The sequence below is a fragment of the Nyctereutes procyonoides genome, unplaced genomic scaffold (genome assembly GCF_905146905.1).
Source record: "Nyctereutes procyonoides isolate TBG_1078 unplaced genomic scaffold, NYPRO_anot_genome, whole genome shotgun sequence".
NCBI classification, from domain to species: domain Eukaryota; kingdom Metazoa; phylum Chordata; class Mammalia; order Carnivora; family Canidae; genus Nyctereutes; species Nyctereutes procyonoides.
Window position 1 is genome coordinate 24,313,225 of NW_026575140.1, and position 19,885 is coordinate 24,333,109.

Sequence of the window (19,885 nt, forward strand, 5' to 3'; positions counted from 1 at the left end):
CCTGAGCCTTAGCTTCCTCCTGAGCACATCGGGTGGCACCAGTACCTAAGGACAGCAGATGTGGTTGTGCAGAACACTGGCCCCCCTTGACGCCAGGGAGAGGGTTGGCATCTTTCTCTTGAGGAAAAAGAGCCCTTACAAGCAAGCAGAGCCCTGTGTACTTGGGAGTTGGGTTCTGGGGGCACCACAACAGCGGCACTGGCAGGGCTCCTCTGTGTTGCAGGCGGACCATCAGTGGCAGCGGCAGCGGCAGCAGCTACAGCGGCTCTAGCTCCAGATCCAGGTCATTGTCAACACCTCCTCGGCCTTGGCCACCCAAACCCTGACCACCTCCCCGCTCAGCCCAAGCACCTGCCACGGGCATGGCGGGGACTGGCTCACACAGGCAGCCACAAGCATGCACAGGTGCCCCACAGGCCTCATGCTGGGGAGCCTGGCAGATGGCCGTAGCAAAACGTGAGAAAAGAATAAGTAGGAAAGAATTCTGCTTTTGAGCTGTTTGAAAAGAAATCGGTGTCAGATCCATCCTTAGATTCCTGTATTCATCATTCTTGATTTCTCAGCAGTAGGTGGTTTATACATTTGCCCAGATCTTCCTAAAAGAGGTTTAAAGACCCAGGCTTTACAGAAAACTGGCCCTTCCTTTCTCCCCTGATCCTTTGAGTATTTTCTGAGAGTGATAGGACTCAGTGGCCTGCCGTGTGGCATGTCCTCACAGCGAGAGCTGGCTGCCGGCTCTGTGCTTTCCAGAGCCACGTGCTGGGCCTGGGCGGCCTCTGCACTGATATCTGGTGGAATTGCAGGGCAAAACCCTCCCCTTTCTCAGGCCTTATTACCTGGGCACCCAGCTCTGTTGTCACCAGCCTGATGCATCATATACACGCTGCCCAGCACATAGGGCAGCTGCTCATTTGTGCAAGGGCCCTTAACTCCACGACAGGGGCGTCCCCTCACCCTTGGGCACCTTTAAACCACCCAGAGGACCCCCTGAAATCTCCAGTTTGGTGGTACATGTTCCTCAGAACTGGAAACGGGAAGGTGGACGTGGACACCCACTCCAGCTCCTGTGAACACTGGCCCCCCGCCATCTCCCAGTCAGGGCCATGTGGGTGCAGATGTGCTTGTGTGTGTCCAGGTCCCTGAGCGTGAGCAGCGTCTCCTCGGTGTCCAGCGCCACGTCGAGTAGTAGCTCAGTGCACAGCGTGGACTCAGACGACATGTACGCAGACCTGGCCAGCCCCGTGTCCTCAGCAAGTTCGCGGTCCCCCACCCCAGCCCAGACCAAGAAGGAGAAAGGTACAGGGGGCTCCTCATGTCCTGGGCATTGTGGCTGCAGAGGCGGGCAGGCCCTTCGTGGAAAGAGGGTGTGCACACAGCCTCACTTGGTTAAACAGAAAGCACAGGGTCCTCCCAGCTCTGTCCCACGGAATCGTTGCCTACAGATGGCACGTCCCTCCACCAGTGGCCCACAGGAAACCACTGTGCCAGGATGGCGACTATGACTTAGCATTTGTTGTTGGCAGGAAAGTCAAAGAAAGAAGATGGGGTTAAAGAGGATAAACGGAAAAGGGACCCGTCTGCACAGCTCCCCAAGTCCTCAAAGCCTTCCACTGGCAGCAAAGCCCAACAGCCCACAGCCCCCCAGCAGGCGCCTCCAGGGCAGCCCCAGCAGGGCACATTCGTCGCCCATAAGGAGATCAAGCTGACACTGTTGAACAAGGTGAGGCCGTGGCCACTGCTGCTGCCACTTCTAGCAGCCCAGCTCCTTGGGGCCACCCTGGTCTCTGGGGCCAGTTTACTCCTGGGATTGAGGCTGGTCAGCAACCTGCTTGTGCTGCTGCCCCAATATAGGATCCATGGGTGTCAGGTGACCAAGCCCAATAGCATGTCCTACGAGATGAGAACATCCCAGGGTGGTGGGTGCTCTCCTAGGGTGCCTTTCATGTGACCTGGCTTATGTGAGCTGATGTCCCCTGGGGTCTCAAATGGGGCTGACGGCCTCAGGGAACAGTGTCTCTGCAGGCACTTTTGCTGCAGAGAATGAAGGCCTGAAAGCCCGGGACTTGCTTCCCATGGGGCTCCAAGAACACCCAGAGGAGGACGGGGGGGTGGGGATTGTCACCACCTTGGCCAACAGCTCAGCCCGCCATCCTCACTGTGCTCCCACCTCGGTTCCAGGCGGCTGATAAAGGGAGCAGGAAGCGCTATGAACCATCAGACAAAGACAGGCAAAGCCCTCCTCCGGCCAAGCGAGCTAACTTATCCCCAGACCGAGGTGAGTCTCCAGTGGTCACAGGACCAGGAGGGTGGAGGGGCTGGGACCCCACAAGCTCTGGAGAGCTCTGAGCCCTGGGGCACTTCCACTTGTGTAGTTACTGGGGTAAGGTGTTAGAATTATTGATGTGAGAATAATAGTAACAAAGTTACTGTATTTTAACACAAGTAACTTTTTTTTATAAAAAATAACCACATTTCAAATGAACAAAAGTTAAGACTGTCATTGTTTTTTTAATATTTCCACTGTCTGGCTGCCAGGAGGTGGTTCATCCTCCTCTCTGTGATAGCACAGGGTGCGTGGACTTGGGGGGGTGTGCAGAGGGCAGGCAAGGGGCTCAGCGTGGCTACACCAAAAGTCCAATTCCAGTCATTTGCCAGGTGGTGTCAATCGCTAGCACACAGCCATCATTCCACCCTAAAAGGGGGCAGAGAGGCCTGACAGGAGCAGGAGGGGGCACCCCTGGCCCGTGCCAGCGAGCCCAGGTCCCTGATATGCCCACCTAGGCACTGACACCCCCACCGCCCTCACACGGGCCCCCATGCTCACTGGACAGCGGTGTGAACTGTCCTGACTTCCTGGTTTCACTTCTTTGTCCCGCCTGTTTGTTCTCAGTTCAAAGGCATGAACGATGAGTGTCTTAGTGTTTGATAAGTGGCAGCTTGGTGGCCGGCCCTCACCTCGGCCTCTGTGGGCTCTTGGGCTTTTCACTCTCTGACGTGACCAGCACTCCCCTGTCCCTTGTTTCTGACTGGCTCTGCCTTCTGCCTCTTCCTGTGAGAGCAAGCAGGTGGTACTGAGCCACCGTGACACAGGGATGGTGTCTTGGGCACCCGGCCAGGCTGCCCCAACCCTGTCCGTGCACACCAGCGCACTGTGGGCAGGGCCCGTGCGGTCTTACCTCATCCTGTGTCATCCAGGTTCTCGGGACCGGAAGTCAGGTGGGAGACTTGGCTCCCCAAAACCAGAGCGGCAGAGAGGCCAGAATTCTAAGGTGCCTGTGGCCCCACCGGACCGGTGAGTGCACCACCACCCCGCCCCCCCCACCGCCTTCCCCTGGGCAGACCACATGGGTGCCATTGCCTCAGGGTGGGCCAGCCATAGCTTCCCTGCCCTGGAGCAGGTCCCAGAATGAGGGGCCTGAGGCATGACGCTTTCTAGAGCTCCCAGCTTCTACTGCCTTCCCAGTCAGCCTTGGAAGCAGGGCAGACTTCTTTCTCACAGGAGGTCAGCTGTGAGGCCCGCCCTTGCCAGCCCGCTGCTCGAGGGCATGGTCCGGATGGGTATAGCCCCCCACACGCCCCGGCCCTTAGGGCTCCTCCTGAGTCAGCAGCATGGGGTTTCTCCCCACCGCAGGGGGAGGCCACAGAGAAGCACCAGAAGCAGGAGGGGTGGGTCAGCGAGGCCCCCTTCACTCTTCACTCTCCACCACTGAGGTGGGAGGAAAGCACACCTCCCTGCGGCCAGGCCAGACCACCAAGCACCAGGGCCCTGGGTCCTCACCCAACGGGAGGCTCCAACAGACCCTCTGACGGCCCCCCTCCCCCCACCGCAGGAAGCGCCAGTTGTCACCCCAGTCCAAGAGCTCCAGTAAGGTCACAAGTGTGCCTGGCAAAGCCCCTGATGCCGGCACCGCAGGCACCGTCTCCACCGGCACCAAATCAGGGAAGGCCAGCACGCTGTCTCGGCGGGAGGAGCTCCTGAAGCAGCTCAAAGCCGTGGAGGACGCCATTGCGCGCAAGCGGGCCAAGATCCCCGGGAAGGTGTAGGGGCCCCGTGGGCTCGGCCCCTGCCACAGTGAGAGACTCTTGTGTTTTTATAACTAGCGTGAGCACAGCCGTCTTGGATTTTGAAGTTAATGTCTCATTTTGGCTGTGATTCTTTTTAAAAATTAAAAAAGAAAAAAAAAGTTTCTCAGCTGGAAAAGAAGCCACATGTGATGAAGATGATGCTGAATCCTGGTCTTCTCCTGACCAGACCAGACTGAAGCAGCCCCATCCCAGAGCAGAAGTCCCGCCAGACAGACAGGCAGGCAGGCAGGCCGGCGGCAGGAGCCAAGACACAGCACCTGTTTTATGTAAATGATGGGTCCCAGGCGTCCAGTTCCGCCTGCCCGTGCTCTTTCCTCCCCTCTGCCAGCCAGCCTGCCCCGAGTCCTGTCCTCCGCACGTGCTCCTTCCCGGCCGGGAGTGCCACATGCTCCTGAGCAGCCTCCTCCCCACCCCTGCCCTACCCCAGGGTCAAAAAAAAATAGATATATATTCTTGACTGAAGTCCGATTGGGAAATATTTCCTGTCTTTTATTTTAAGCATCAGATTGTTTTAGTTGATTTAAAAAGGAAAAAAAAATACAGAAAAGACCAAAAAAAAAAAAAAAAGGCTGAGGGTGTTGTTGGGCGTCTGTCTAATGTGGAGGGTCTTTTTTTGAGGGGTCTCCTAAAATAAAGTATTTTGATAAACAGCCGTCTTGTGCTGGTGGTGATGATTCCGTGGGCCTGGGCCCCCACCTCCACCACGATGCCCATGTGGCCCCTGGGAGGCCCCAGTGAGATACCCTTGGTGCTTCTAGCACAGGGGCTCTGCCCCCAACCCTGCCGCCCCCCCAAAGCTGTTGGGCACTCAATGCTGTAGGGTCCACCATGGGGAGGGCCATGCGGGCTGCCCTGCTGCTGCAGCCCCTGCTTGGGGGATGGAGCTCGCAGAGTAGCAGCAAGGCCTCAGAGCACCCCACACTCTCTGCAGTCAGCAGACCCAGGGCCTTTCTGCCTTCAGATTGCTTTAAAACAGTCCGTAAGTGCTGGCATGCAAACCCCCCAGAGCCCATGCTGCTGCTCCCAGGCTGGGGGCTTCTCCCCTGCCTGTGTGACCTGCTGAGGTCCATCTGGCTCACAGGTGCACTTGGGCCTCTGCCCCCAGGCTGGGGGGCCAATGTGCTGCCGGGCTTCCTGGGTAGACAGTGCTCTGTGTCACATTCACGTCATGCCTCCATCATAGTAGTTGATCACGTGTTTCAGCAGTTTCTCCTGGCTTATCTGGTTTGCCATCGTGTCAGCCAGGTGTAAAGGGAACTCCCATGCTCCCAAGTGGGTGGCCTTTGAGGACACCAAGCCAGAAGCCAGGATGTGGGGGGGGCAAATCTGTCCTTAGGTGCTCTGTGCCCAGTTGGGCAGTGACGGCCTCTCTAAAGTGGGGAGCCCACCACAAAGCTGCCTGTGCTCGGCTATCCTTGACCCGTTGACCTGGCACTGGCCTCTGATACAGAGGCTGGAGCCACAGCCCTGGTCCCCTCAACCCCAGCCTGCTTGAGGCTAGCAGGTTTGCACTTGCCATCTGGACTCAGGGCTCCTCTGGGCCAGACTCAGGAGGTGCCTGTCCAGGAAGGGGCAAGGGCCACAGTCAGAACCAGCCCTGCCCCCACCCAGTCTGCTGAAAAGAACATTCTGGGCCAGGCATCTGGAATAAGGAAGGTCTCTGTGAGGTAATGGATCCTCAAGAACTCAATGGCTGAGATCCTGGCTGCAGGTTAACATGCAAATAGTGGGGATAATTGAGGGCCTGTCCATCTGCTAGACGGCTCTCTATTCCTGTGCCCAAGTACAGTTGCCACAGCCAGGGCAATACTGCCACGTGACACATGCCGACCCACCCTACCCCCACCTGCTTGCCATTGCCCCCACCCCAGAGCCTTTGCACTCCCGGTTCCCGGTTTCCTGTTCCTGGAACTCTTGACAGTCCTGGCCAGGCCTGTGTTCCCCTTGGGCCCCCAGCGCAGCATATGCCTGGGCCCTCCCACACTCCTTCCCTGACCACCCTGCTCCTGTTGATGCCCCCCAGCCTGTCCTCCCCAGGCAAAGCCTCGGTGGCCACCACAGCCTCCATCCTCCTCTCTTTTGAGTGGCTTAAAAAAAAGTTATATTTTTTAATTTGTAATTTTTGTCAACTCAAATGCGAGATACAATCTCCATTATGAGTGAACGCATCAGGCTAATGCGGTGGCTCATTTGGTGAAAGTTACTTTTCTGTGGGTTTCTCTGGTCATTCATGGTAGTACCTGCACTGCCTCCCACTGCGCCTGAGCCTCCTCCGGCCCCCGCAGCCCTCATGTGGCCAGCTGCCTGCCCCCCTCAAGGGCTCCCCCCAGAGGCTGCCCCAGCTTCCCCAGAGGCCCCCAAGCAGCCCCCCAGCAGCCCCCCAGCAACCCCCCAGCAGTTCCCCCCCCAGCTCCCCCAGCAACCCCCCAGAAGTTTCCCCCAGGGGCTCCCCCCAGCAGCCCCCGCCAGATCCCCCCCCCAAGTAGCAGTGGTCACTGGCCCTCTAGGGCCAGCGTGCAGCCTCACGCAGCAGGAGGGCCTGGGGCTTCAGCCCGAAGGAGGCCTGTGGTGAGAGGGGCATGGTTAGGGGGCGGGGCCCTGGGGACACCGCCTCAGGGACTCCCTCCAGCCTTCCTCTGAGGGCGCCTTTCCAGTCTTGCCCAACCCGGGACTTCTGTGCTTGCCTCAGCCACCCGCAGGAATGAGGTGCCGCCAGGGCCCCCGCCCTGCATCCTTCCGGCGTCCGCGCTGGCCGGCCAGAACCCCGACCCCCGGGCCCTGCCCCTGGTCCCCTGACTCGCCCAGGGCCTGGCTCGTGCCCATGGTGCCATGAAGCAGAGTGGTGGCACAGCCTGGTCCCAGAGTCCCTCTGCCAAGCGCGGCACCCACCTGCTGGGCTGTTCTGATAAACCCCAGAAAATTCAGAAACCCACCCCCACCGCCGTGGGGAGCTGGTGTGGGCAGGGGCAAGGCTGGGGCTGCGCTTGCCCTGGTGTCCAGCCGGGCCCCCGCGGGAGGGGAACACCCCTGGCAGCCGTGGCAGGAGTGACCATTTTACAGCCTTTTCATTTCATAAATGATGCCTGTGTGTGTGTGTGTGTGTGTGTGTGTGTGTGTGTGTGGCCAGACACCCTGGCCTCCCGCCTGAAGGAAGGCCAGACCACACTGCACAGCTGGTGTCCCTCCCTCAGCCTCCAGACCAGGGCCCCATCTTCCTCCCTGGGCAGCCCGCTCATCCCCCTTCCCTTCGTTCCACTGTGTTCATGAAACACTGGGCGCCAAGCACTGCTCCGTGCTGCAACGGTGGAGTCTCCACCATACCACTACCCCAGCTCTCTGGGGGCTCACGCTGCCTCGGGGTGGACACAGGAGGGACTGGAGCTCCCCCAGGACCCAGCACCCCTGCAGGGAGGCAGCTGTCAGCTAGGCCTCAGAAGGGTCCTCTCAAGAGCTAGCCTGAGCCAGCATGCCCCACAATGCACCAGCATCCGCCCTGCATGGGGGTCCTGGGCCCAACCATGTACCCCCCAAAATACATTCAAGTCCTAGACCTGGTCCCTCTGACGAGTGAAGGGTCTTGGCAGATGTCATGAGGTAAAGAGCTTGAAATGAGATCACTTTGAATGAGGTGAGTGTCCTGAGAAGACACAGACCCACAGTAGAGGCCACGTGAAGACGAGGCAGTGTGGCCACAAGGGACTGAGAATTGCCAGCAGTCCCAGCTAGGAGAGGTGGGAACAGGAGGATCCCTCAGAGACCCCAGAAGGAATTGACCCTGCCAACTATTTGATTGGAGACTCTGGCCTCCAGAACAATGAACACATCTGCATCCTAAGCCCTCGGTGGGTGGTGCTTTGTTAGAGCAGCCCTACCAAACTCATGCATGGGGTGGTGAGCTCCCCACTGCAAGAGGTATGCAAGCAGAGGGCTGATGACCATGGACAGGGGCATCATAGGAAGGAGCAGCCCTGGGCACTCAAGCAGCTATCCATCCGTCTTCCAGGAAGGAGCATTCTCCCCTAGCCCTGCCCTGCCCCCGGGAGAGGGGCACAGGACAGCCTGCCTGCAGGTGCAGACTCCTGTAAGGACCAGGAGGGCGGGTCCCTGCCCAGAGGTGCACCTGGGAGAGCCCCGCTCCAGGATATCTTCATGTCCCTGGATGGTGCCTCTCCTGGCCAGTCCCCTGCCCTCAGACCCTCCTCTGCTGGGGGATACTTTAGACTCTGATAGGAGAGACCCGGACACACAGGGTCTTAGGGGTGGCCGGGGGACCCAGGGAGTGGCACCCAAAGCTTCACAGGCTCGCCTCCAACTGTCCCTTTAAGGATAACCAAGGCGCCTGGCCCCGGCCCCCCATGACCCCCACAGCTCCGAGAAGGGGCTCCTCAAATCCAGCTTCTCGAGGTGCAGCCACTTGAAAGTTTCCAAGGCATTCTCGCCCCATCTCTGGCTTCTAGGAGAGGTTTTGTTGAGTAAATCGGTAGAAACCCAACCCAGATCTGAAGACGCTGGCTGGTCCTCTGCCTCCAGAGCCTCTCTGGACTCTCCCGCACCCGTGCAGCAGGAGGCAGACACAGGTGCCCCTCCTGGACCATCTTAGATAAAAACCGGGACCAACCTCATGTCCACACCTGGGGAGCCGGCCCTCGAGTCCACGCAGGGTGGGGATGGGAGCTGCCCTAGCTGCCCCAGCTCACAGCTCCACGCAGCAGAAACCTCCCAGCCCAAACAAGCTGCCAGTGTCCACGCTCCATTGGCAGGTGCTCAGCCCAGGCAAGGGTCCCTCTGGGCGGGGGAGGGCCAGGAAGAGTGGGGGTGGGCACTGTGGCCCTGAGTGGGGAGGAGGGGACAGTGGGGACCCACGGGGAAGGAAGGAGGAAGCGCAGCCGTGCACTTCCCGAGGAGGAAGCTGTCCCGGATTTTCCCCAGGTGTGGCTGGAGGTATAAAGGGCGCCAGGAGCCAGCAGCCTCCAGGTCCACAGCCTCCAGGTGCACCTGCCTCTGCCAGCCCAGCGCCGCTGCTGCGATGGTGAGCCGCTGCCTCTCCCCCTGCCCCCTGACCCCACGCCAGGTGGCCCTCCTGCCCCTCAGCAGAGGATGTTGGCACAGGGCCCAAGAAGCCCCAAATCTGGGAAGGGGACCCAGGAGCCCTGGGGCTTTGGGGAGCGTGGGCTGAGGACCCAGTCTCCCTCTGGGCCTCAGTATCCCCAACTTTAGAGGAAGGGGCACAACCCATCTTTGCACAGTAACCAGGGCAAGCTGGGAGGGCAGGGGCTCTCCCTTCCCCGTGTGCCCCCTGACCTGACCGCCCAATGCCTGTCCACCAGCTCCTCCCCCGCCTCTTGCTTCTGTTCTGGCTGCCCGCCAGCCTGGCCCGCCACAGCCCCCAGCTCTGGAGGGGCCTCCACACCCACGGGACCCCACGCTGCTACTCGGCCGAGGAGCTTCCCCGGGGTCAAGCCCCGCCACATCTGCTGGCTCGAGCTGCCAAGTGGGAGCAGGCTTTGCCCGTGGCCCTGGTGTCCAGCCTGGAGGCAGGGGGCCGAGGCAGGCAGCAGGATGGTCCCTCCACTGGGGCGCAGTGCCCAGTGCTGCAGCCTGAGGAGGTCCTGGAAGCTGACATCCACCAGCGCTCCATCTCCCCCTGGAGATACCGGTGAGGGCTGCGGGACCCCGTGCGTGGTACTGGGGCACCTGCTCCACAGCATCGGGCCAGCTCCTCCCCTGAGCCCCCACGTCTTCACATGCTAGACGAAGGGTCACCCACAGGCGGGGAGGGGGGTCCTATCACATGAGCTCCTCCTCGCTGCTGGTATCTGCAGGATGTCAGCGTGGCTCTGTTCCCAGGGTCCCTGAGGCAGGTGGGCTGGGCTGGGGGTTGGGCAGGGGCCGTTCTGGGAGGGCAGGGGGTGCCGATGAGCCTCACCCCTGCTCCCGGCCCCACTGCTTGACTTCCTTGGCTCACGTGGGCCAGACAGGGCTGCAGACAGGGGCCTCACGCGGTCTGTCCCCACAGTGTGGACACGGACGAGAGCCGCTACCCGCAGAAGCTGGCCTTCGCCGAGTGTCTGTGCAGGGGCTGTATCAGCGCCAGGACAGGCCGGGAGACGGCTGCCCTCAACTCGGTGCCGCTGCTGCAGAGCCTGCTGGTGCTCCGCCGCCGGCCCTGCTCCAGGGACACCACGGGGCTGCCCACGCCAGGGGCCTTCTCCTTCCACGCCGAGTTCATCCGCGTACCCATCGGTTGCACCTGTGTCCTGCCCAGGTCCACGTAGTGACCCCGGCCCCATGCTGCATTCACCTGTGTTGGGGGGCATGGTTGCCCCCAGACTGGACATTGGGGGTCTTGCCAAAGAGGGCCCCTCCTATTTATGTGTATTTATTGTTTATTTATTTGCTCCCTGGGTCCCTGGGCAGGTACTGAGGCTCCTGGCCTCAGGTGTGAGGAATAATGCTGGAGGGCAGGGTCCACTTGCCCGCAGGTGACCTGTGCTGCTCAGACCCATCTGCAGTCTCCGTTTACCCTTCTGGCAAACAGTTGGGCCAGAAGGAATCTTTTTATTCTTCTAGAACTTGCAAAACAACAGAAAAGATGTTCCAATGTCCCCCCTACGTCTGTGGTCCCCTGGGCTCCCCTCACACCCTCACTGGCCTCAGGCTGGTCCCGGCTCCCCGCCCCTGGGGAACAAGCACCCCTGTACTTCTAAAACAACTATTTATTTTAGAATGTGCGTGAATGTGTTGTTAAATTGACAAATGCCTCCAGAGCACAGCGTCCGACAGCAGAGTGGGTCCAGTGACTGAAGGCCCCCTCCTCCCCTCACCCCTGCCTGGTCCTTGATTGCCAGCTGGTCCTGTATGGGCAGCCACTGGCCCCAGATCCCAGGGTCCTTCCAGAAATGTCTGTGCGTGCACCCCCAGGGCACCCAGGGTGGGAGGCATGCCCGCTGGCCCCGGTGCCTGGGGAGGGGCTGGGCTCACAGTCTGGCCGCAATGCTGGCAGGCCCTCCTTCACCAAGGGCACCCACCTCTGCCCCATGGGCAGTCTCTGAGGTAAAGCCCCGGGGCGGGGGTCAGCTCTGGAGTGACACACCTGTGCAGCCCACCATCCCCTCCAAGCGTCTGAATTTCCCACAGCCCCACCACTGACCCAGGCAGATGTGAAGGCCAGGCCACTGGGGCTTCTACTGCCACCAGTGACCTGGCACACCAGGGGCAGCCCCTGGGCCGGGCATCCCAGTCTGCAAAGCGTCATGGATCGGAGCCCAAGTGGGCACGTGTGTGTGGCCTCAGCAGCCATACGTACTGGGCAGCTCCAGCTGGGCTCCAACCCCCTTCGCAGATTGTTTCCCCAGCCCACCTAAAGGCAGCTTTCAGCACCTCCCTGCCTGACCAGCCATGTTCACCCCTGATTAAGGCCTACTGTGTGCAAGCAAACACCCAGGAAGTGGGGACGAGTGACCTTTGTCTGGGGTCTGAAGGATGCTTTGGTCAGCATGTTACTGAGTTTCCACCATATGGCTGGGCTAAGAGTAGAGCCCCACAGGTGACAGATACTGCAGAACCACCAGAAGGAAGGCTGGGGACGGAGAGGAGAGGGCAGGGGGGTCCAGAGGCCACCAGGATAGGGACCAGTCTTTTAGGCAGAGGCAGCAGCCCAAGCAGGGCCCAGACTGGGCAGGGCCATCCCTGTGGCTGCAGTGGCTGGTGTGGCATGGGTGGCATCTGTCCTGGGCTGCGGGAGCCTGGCGGCTTTGGCCGAGGCCTGTTGGGCCAGGCAGCAGGGGGAAAGACAGGCTGAGAAGTGCTAAAGGAGATGCCTGGCTTGGGAGTGGGATGCACACGGGGACTCAGGGAGTCTGCTCTCTTTGGTTTATTTTGCGGGCTCCCTGAGGAACAAGTAGAGATGCTACTCATACAACCTCATCAATCACTGGGACTGGGTTTTCCTGGGGGCCACCAGAAACCCCCACAGCACCTGCCGCCTCCTCCTCTTCACTGGGCTTCTTCCGGGCCTCAGCTGGCGGCCGCGGTGGGGGGTTGCTAGGCGGCTGCTTGATGGTGCCACCCACCTGCGGACGCTCCTTGGGCTGGGGCTCAATGGGGATCCACTGCTCTCCGTGGTAAGCCGCCTGCACGATTTGGAGGAGCTGGGTCAGAGCTGGGCGGATAGTGCTCCCCCAACTCAGCCCCCAGGAACAGGGTGGGACCCATGTCTGAGCCCACTATGTCTGGAGTGACAGCCAGGACCTCAGAGTTCAGCTGCTTCACTTTCCAGCAGGGACCCCACATGGGGGCAGGCAACCTGGAGCCCACTCCAGGTGCTCAGGCCTCCCCACAGGGTCTAGGGCATGAGGCCAGGCCTGGGAATCCATCACGCACAGTCTGGCTGGCCAGGCACCTGCAGCGGGGGAGTGGGGGGTAGAGGGGACGGGGACAGCCAGGAGGGCGGGGGAATGTGTGCTCTTTTATTTGTATCCCACGGCCCTTGACACATAGAAAAAGTGTGACATCACGTCACTCATGAAGCAGAAGAATGAAATGAACATCTGCAGTCCCACCTTCTCACCTGAAAACTAGGACACCTGCCCTGAAAAAAGGACCATGCAGCAGACCCGAGAGTGCACAGAGACATGGCACAAACCAGAACGCTAACAGATCCGCTCACATTCTCTGCCCAGGGGAGATTCTCACACCAAGCTCACAGGCCCTTAACGGAGGCAGAGAAAGTATTCGGGGTCTGACCTTCACTCACGGAATACTCACAACTAAAACATACATGAGGTTCCCGCAAGTCAGTAGTGAAAAGACAAAGGCCCCCTGGACAAACGGGTAGGGACTGGGTGCAGCAGCGGGCAGCCAGTGGGAACCAGCAGCCCTGCCAGCCTAGGTGGGGAGCACGCGGCAGCCAGGTGGGGTGCCCCTGATGCAGGGGCTGGATGCAGGCGATGCACACTCCCTGTGCCCTGTGACCAGCTGCAGGAAGCAGCTGAACGCACAGACCAGCAACAGGGTGGGCTCCCATTGGGGGAGCACCGAGGGGCCGGCGGGCAGGTCACTAAGGTGCAGGACGGCTTAGAGCACAGACAACACACCACCCGTTCCCTCAGAATATGTGCAAAGGATGAATGTGCAGCGCAGGAGGACGGCAAGCATGGGGCACAAGGCCCATGCCCCACAGAGCTTCTACCCAGGCCATCCTCCCCAGTATCCACCAGCCCTCCTGTAAAGATTGGGTTAGGGGTGTCCTTCCAATGGGGTCTTTGCTATGTCCCAACTCCAGGCAAACCCAACGGGGCAGCCTTGGGAAACCTCCAGGTGGCATCTGTGCTGTTTACAAGTTCCCTAGGAAGTGCCCCTGACAGCACCCAAGTCAGCAAGGATGGCTTAGATGAGACAAATATGATGAGTGGGTCCCAATCCAGTTGGGCCTTGGCTAGCTGGGTGACCCTGGGCCAGCCAGGTCACCTCCCTGACTTTGTATCTCTTGGTCTGTAGAGTGGGGACCTCAGCACTCCCTTGCAGGGATGAGGCACCGATAAAGGAGCTGCCACACTTTACACACGTGGGGATAGTGGCTACAGCATCACTGGCCCTGATACGGCGTGAGCAAGGACACCAGCTGCCGGCCTTGGCTCTGCCCGCAGCGCAGGCCACAGAGGATACCACTTACCAGCAGATAGATGCTGCTCGCGATGGCCAGGCAGGCTGTCCCCAGGATGGTGGCCAGCAGGAATCCAGCAGGTACTGAGAGCCTGGGGAGGGGTGGCAGGGCGGTCAGGGGTCTGCAGGATCAAAGGCTGCAGGATCTCGGGACAAGGCAGACTAGTGTGCAGTCCCCAGGACCCTGGCTGGAGGAGATGTCCAGACCCGCCAAAGGTTAGGCTTCTAAGCTTGGGCCCTTTAGGCTGTTCTTGGGGTGCTGGCACCTGGGCCACGCCAGGGGGAAGCCCAAATAGCCACAGAGGGCTGTGAGTGTTGTGGCCTCCCTGCCAGTGACCAGCAGACCCACACACAAGGCAGTGAGCAAAGCCGCCCGGGAGAGCCTGGTCTATTCCTGATTTAAGCTTCTAGGGTCGCAGTGAGCCATCAGGGAGCAGCAGATGACAGAGCAGGTCTCAGGACCCCAGGATCTGGGCTTCTGTTTGGAAGCATATCTGGGCGGGGACGGGCCTGACTTGATCCAGATGATGGGGAGGGTTTATACTAGGGCCATCTTGGGTCTCTGGGGAACAGGGGGCTCACCCAAGGTGCAGGAAGGCCCGGATGTAGTAGTTCCTGGAGAGAGGCCCGAACACCTTCACCACTTTGGTCATGTACTTCTGTCCACTAGGCAGAGGGGAGGGAAGACACTGTATCCCACAAGGTGCTCCTCCCTAGAGGACCTTGGCTTCTTCCCTCCTTAGGACTGAGTGGGGGGCCACGGTGGCTGGGCAGGCCCGGGAAGGGGGGTGCTCCCGTGGGGTGGCCCGGAGCAGGGCTGGGGGCTCACCATCTCTCCATGGTGGATCCCTTCCTCCTCTTCCCGCGTGGATACTCCAGCAGGCACACAAACACACCTGCTCCGCTGCAGGTGCCGTTAAGGAGCCGCCACACAGCCCGGGGGTCTCAGTGAGCCCCCTTTGCAGATGAGAAGACAGAGGGTTAGGTTGCTTCCCGGAGGTCACTCAGCAGAGTATGCCACTGTGCTGCCCACATGAGCCCTCCATCCCCCCCATGCCTGCCTCAGCGGGCCTGTCACAGCTGGGCCAGAGGGGCTGAGACTGTTCCGATGGATCCCAGGCCAACCCTGGGGGACGGCCGATAGAGCGGGCATGGAGGGGATCCCAGGAATCCCCAAGGCCTCAGGGCTGCTGACACCTCTCCCAGGCCAGTCTTCATGGGCCTGCTGCGGACCTGCTGCGGACCCACGCCCGGCCTCGGGCAGGTTGCTGCCTGCTCAGTCCCACCGTGCGACCGAGCCCCAACCTGCTCTCCCCAGCGCTGTGGAGTGTCTCAAGGGCCCACAGATGGGGGCAGCACTCTGCAAACTGTTTAGTGCTGTGCCCCCAGGGACAGCAGCAGCCCCACCCTGCGCCCAGAAGCCCTGCCCCCGACCCCAGCCTGGGCTCTGCAGTGGCAGGATACATGGAGTAGGCGCCGAAGTACCACTTGGTGAACTGGCCGGCGGTGGCCACGATGCCTCCCATGATGAGGACTGTGGGCAGAGGAGAAGCAGGTTAGCAGGAGGAATGTGCCCCCATCGCAGGTGCAGGGCTGGGGGCTGTAGGGTGCTCTGGCCACTCTCCGTGGGCTCCCCTCCCTTGGCCAGGCCATCATCCACCACATGGGACAACATGTTTATCTGTGCAGGGGACACAGGAGGAGAAACCCCTAGAAAGCAACACGCAAGTTGGGGAAGGGGTGAAAAAAGCAGTGCGTGGGGGGAGCCAGGTCTGGGTCCCAGCAGCAGCTGGGGGACACCCAGCCTTAGAGCCCCAGGAGGGCCGCTGGGGCTGGTCTTCACCGCAGCCGTCCTCTCTGCAGGGCTCTGAGACCCCTGGCCATTTCGAGTGCTTGCTTTCTACATCTCAAGATGACACTGTCCCCTTGTGTGTGCTCCTGTGGATGGGCGAGGCTCCGGGCTGCACAGCGCTCCTATGTCCCACTGGTCACCTGGCCTCCAGCTGACAGACACCGCTACCCCCACGCCCTTCCCGGGGCTGCTGTGGGCCACTCCAGCCCACGTGGTCCTGCCTCCTGCTGGCTGCTGGAGGCGGCATACCTCTGCATCTTTTCTCCCCAGAAATTATCTTTTTTTTGTAATTTATTGCAGTAAAATATACATAACATAAAATGTTCTGTTTTAGCCGTGTTAAAGTCCACCGCTCGGGCGGTCTAAGTCCACGCCCTGCTGTGCGAGCATCCCCAGAACTAACAGCGATTACTCGAGGTACAATCGGGACATGTTGATCTTTCTCTGTGTCTCTCATGAATAAAATCTTAACAAAAAAAATCTAAAGCTTCTCTTCCTGGATCATGTGTGGACTTGACCTCACCATGATTAATTATTTACCATCGGTGCTCATTTTCAAAGCCCCTCCACCTCCCCTTTTTCCCTCTGGTAAATTTTAAGATTTCCTTTAATGGTCTGTAATTTCATTACCATGTGTCCAAAAAGGGATTGGTTTTCCTTTATTCTGTAATGGGCTCTGCTTTCTTTCAATCTGAGATTTCTCCATTTCTGGAAAATGCTTACCCATGACCCTTTTTTTTTTTTTAAAGATTTTATTTATTTATTCATAGACAGAGAGAGAGAGAGAGAGAGAGAGAGAGGCAGAGACACAGGCAGAGGGAGAAGCAGGCTCCATGCAGGGAACCTGACGTGGGACTCGATCCCAGGTCTCCAGGATCACACTCCGGACCAAAGGCAGCACTAAACCGCTGAGCCACCAGGGCTGCCCGTCTCTAAGATTTTTTTTAAATCTTTTTAAATTAATTTATTCATAAGAGACAGATTGAGAGAGATAGACAAACAGAGAGAGGCAGAGAAACAGGCAGAGGGAGAAGCAGACTCCATGCAGGGAGCCCGATGTGGGACTCGATCCCGGGTCTCCAGGATCACGCCCTGGGCCAAAGGCGACACCAAACCGCTAAGCCACTCGGGCTGCCCTCTCTCTAACATTTTATTTATTTGAGAGAGAGAATGAGCAGGGGAAGGAGCAGATGGAGAAGTGGGCTCTCCGATGAGCAGGGAGCCTGACGTGGGACTCCAACCCAGGACCCCGGCATCACGACCTGAGCCAAAGGCAGACACCTCACCAACGGAGCCCCCCAGGTGCCCCTCAACTGCTCTTTAATGACCCCATCTCTGTCTCTGGGCTGTGTGCTGTGAGGTTCCCTGAGCCCCACCTTCCATTCCACAAATCCTCTCATCTTTATAGAGCATTCAATTCATTAACCTTTGATGACTTTTTTCTTTGACTTTCTGTGTTAGTTCACATCTTGTGCTGTCCTGTTTTTGCTATAAAACTCTCTGCTCCTCCCCTCCTCCCCGAGCAGTTTGGGACACTCGTAGGCATCAAGGCATGCTCACATTCTCAGGTCTTGAAGAGGCTGGGCAGCTCTGGCTCTGTGGCGGTGTGAGAGGGCCCTCCCCGGGGGGTGGGGGTGGGTGGGTGGGGGCACGAGCTGGCAGCTGGTGGAGTCTGGTTTCCTGTGGCAGCCTTGCAGACAATGTTCATGTTTGCCTCTGCTGGGGGGGCTTCAGGGTTTCTACAGCCTGGGCCCAGCTCACAGGCCTCTCTCGGTCTGGCACAAGGTAGGAGACAGTTGGCCCTTCCCCACATGCAGCACAGGCCTGAGTTTCCACAAGGGTTTGTCTTGTCCGTGACTTCAAGTCCAGGCCTGGCTGCAGGTGGCAAGTGTCCTGGGGGGGGGGGGGGGGCGGGTTCTGCTTCCTACTGTTTCCCATGCAGGAGGCCCTCCCCGGTGTGGGCCAGCCACGCAGGCCAAACTCCCCTGTTTCCACACTAGGCCCCCACATCCCACCAGGTAAGAGCTCGAGGCCCTGGGCACCCCTTCCTTTGACCCAGACACATCTCCTTGAAATCTCACTCTGCTTTTCCTGCCAGCAGATTTCCAATCCCTGGTGCTGAGCTCTGCTACATATTAACTTATTTTGTTGGCCGGTCAGGGTCCGGGTGGGCTGGAAGAGGGAAGGGCGGCATTCTGCATCCAGCCAACACCCTTGTGTTTGGGCGCCTGATTTCCTGTCCTGAGCAGCAGTTCTGCTGCCTGGGGTCAGCAGGGGGGTGGGGGTGGGGGTGGGGATGGGGGGTGGAAGAAAACCCCACTAACTCACCAGGAAGGCAGGACTGTCTGCCACCCACCAAACGCTGACAGAACCCTACTAGGACACAGCAGGAACACGATGAGGCCCCGGCTCCTGGGGGGCTCCTGGTCTCGTCAGGGGGAACAGAAATCAACATTGAAACTAGAACGGGGGAATGTGGTGCAATGTCTGGGGCTATGCTCCGCCTGATGCTCTAGAAAGATTCCTCAAAGCAGGCGGCTTTTTGAGCCGAGAAATGAATGGAGAAGCCAGCCAGCCACAGATGCTTCAGATAGATGTCTCCTCAGCAAAGGCCCTGCGGTCTGCTCAGGGGAACAGGGACAAAAACGAACCCTGTGGACGAGGCCCAGAGAAGGCAGGGGGCCGGAGGATCGGGGGCAGGAGAGGCCAAAATCGGTCGGGCTTTGATTATGTGTCCCGCAAAGCCAAGGGAAGGCTTTCAGTAGCAGGTGACACAATCTGGTCATATGGGGTTTCCCACAATAGGAAAACCTGTGGAGCATGACTGCGGCTAGGCTCTCATCAGGCCTGAGCCATCCCCTGGAGGCTGCAGTTTACACCCAGAAGAAAAGTCAGCAAGGGAGGAACCAGAGCAGGGCCCTGGGGGACCTTCTGACAAACTGTCTTATTTGATGATGGAGAAGGCTGAGCCCAGACCCCAAACGCGCCATAGGCACAGTGGCCGTGAGGGCAGCCTGGGTGCCACAGCACTGCAAGCAGGAGCCCAGGCCAGGACAGCCAGCCTGCACACAGTGGGCCTTCTACGAATAGGGCCTGGAGTGGACAGCCTGGGGACAGAGGGGAGCACCACGTGACCCACCCACTGAGCTCTCCGCCACTTGAGATGCCCAGTGCAGGGGGTGACCTGCCTGGATACACAACACACTGCTAGATCCTGTACTCTAAAATGGGATCCCGCAGCGCAGGGCCGGGGAGACTTCATCTACCTCTACGCCTTCCCTCCCCAAGTTCCCTCCCCAGGTGGAGGGAGGACTGGGCGAGGGGGGTCCCAGGGGCCGGTGCTGGGCTGAGAGCCCCCCTCCTCAGCACATTCATAGGCCCTTCCTGGGCGAGGGAGGTCCCTGGTCAGGAGGCAGAGCCTCGGGCCCCTCTTGCCTCAGGCCCTGGTGTGGACTCAGCTCTACCCCACTCAGTCCGGAGAAGTTCCTGCTTGTGAGTACAGAGCTCGGGTGCAGACCCCATGCTCGGTAACCAGAGCTCCTGAGCGCAGGTGGCAGGGGGGCTGGGGGCTCTGCTATCCTTCCCCAGAAGCAGTCGCTCGGGGAGCTGAGCTGACCAGGGCTCGCTCTAGGGGGTCTCTAGCCACCCTATGAAACCCCAGATGCCATTCTGTGGAGCAGGGGGGCCTGGGCCCCAGACGGAGAGCCCCTGCCACCCAGCCCCCCCACTCCAGGGCAGCAGGGCCACCAGGGCGCCCCCTTGCCGGGTTTACCCAACCCTGGGGGCAGTGACTCCCCGGAAACCACCAAGGAGGAAACGCCTCTTCTCCTGACTGCAACTTCCTCTCTCGGTGTGGAGGTCCGGGCGGCGGGGCGGGGGTCCGGGGGCCGTCGGGGGGACGGCTGGGGCGTGGGCGGGGGGCAGGGTCCCCGAAGCCCCTCCGCAGGCCTTGTCTCCGGCTGCCCGGCGGGCTGCAGCCCGCGCCGCCCCCCGCCCGCCGCCCCGGCCCGCAGTGCAGGTCCCGCTTCCCAGCCCGCGGCCCGCGGCCCCCGCGCGCACTCACTCAGGCCGGACGCCAGCGCCTGCTCGTTGGCCCACATGGCCCACTCGATCTGCCCCATGGCGGCGACGACCGCAGCTCGGCGGGCTCCCTGCGACACTGCCGCCCGCGCCCCCGCCGCCCGCCCCGCCCCGCCCCGCCCCAGCGCCCCGCCCCGCCCCACGGCCCGCCCCAGCGCCCCGCCCCGCCCCCAGCGCAGGGCCCCGCGGCCCGGCCCCGCCCCG

General features: G+C 60.3%; 3 protein-coding genes across 4 annotated transcripts in view; 2 read left to right on the plus strand and 1 right to left on the minus strand.

Moving 5' to 3' along the window:
* ZC3H18 (zinc finger CCCH-type containing 18) overlaps positions 1–4,736 on the plus strand; it is a 68,247-nt gene extending 63,511 nt beyond the window's left edge. For both annotated transcript variants that reach the window (XM_055305516.1, XM_055305517.1), the window contains 6 exons: positions 224–283; positions 1,136–1,296; positions 1,524–1,720; positions 2,179–2,275; positions 3,196–3,292; positions 3,831–4,736. In XM_055305516.1, the coding sequence (XP_055161491.1) occupies positions 224–283; positions 1,136–1,296; positions 1,524–1,720; positions 2,179–2,275; positions 3,196–3,292; positions 3,831–4,044 (826 nt within the window). In that variant the 3' untranslated portion in view covers positions 4,045–4,736. The remainder of the gene's footprint in view (positions 1–223; positions 284–1,135; positions 1,297–1,523; positions 1,721–2,178; positions 2,276–3,195; positions 3,293–3,830) is intronic.
* A 4,662-nt stretch (positions 4,737–9,398) lies between these two features.
* Positions 9,399–10,361, plus strand: IL17C (interleukin 17C). The gene is made up of 2 exons (XM_055305222.1): positions 9,399–9,742; positions 10,103–10,361. The coding sequence occupies exons 1-2, from the start codon at positions 9,399–9,401 to the stop codon at positions 10,359–10,361; spliced, it is 603 nt and encodes a 200-aa protein (XP_055161197.1).
* A 1,583-nt stretch (positions 10,362–11,944) lies between these two features.
* Positions 11,945–19,781, minus strand: LOC129497305 (cytochrome b-245 light chain). The gene is made up of 6 exons (XM_055306118.1): positions 19,665–19,781; positions 15,214–15,283; positions 14,579–14,653; positions 14,332–14,415; positions 13,760–13,841; positions 11,945–12,218 (listed from the first exon to the last, which is right to left on the minus strand). The coding sequence occupies exons 1-6, from the start codon at positions 19,720–19,722 to the stop codon at positions 12,000–12,002; spliced, it is 588 nt and encodes a 195-aa protein (XP_055162093.1). The 5' UTR covers positions 19,723–19,781; the 3' UTR covers positions 11,945–11,999.
* Positions 19,782–19,885: the final 104 nt, after the last annotated feature.

What these genes read in the sequence shown, in the direction of transcription:
- IL17C (XM_055305222.1), top strand. Translation starts at nt 9,399, where the DNA reads ATGCCTGTCCACCAGCTCCTCCCCCGCCTCTTGCTTCTGTTCTGGCTG. An exon ending in ATCTCCCCCTGGAGATACCG is followed by an intron (nt 9,743 to 10,102) that starts GTGAGGGCTGCG and finishes CTGTCCCCACAG; the next exon opens with TGTGGACACGGACGAGAGCC.
- LOC129497305 (XM_055306118.1), bottom strand. Translation starts at nt 19,722, where the DNA reads ATGGGGCAGATCGAGTGGGCCATGTGGGCCAACGAGCAGGCGCTGGCG. An exon ending in TACTTCGGCGCCTACTCCAT is followed by an intron (nt 14,654 to 15,213) that starts GTATCCTGCCAC and finishes CGGCACCTGCAG; the next exon opens with CGGAGCAGGTGTGTTTGTGT. An exon ending in CGAGCAGCATCTATCTGCTG is followed by an intron (nt 12,219 to 13,759) that starts GTAAGTGGTATC and finishes CAAATCGTGCAG; the next exon opens with GCGGCTTACCACGGAGAGCA.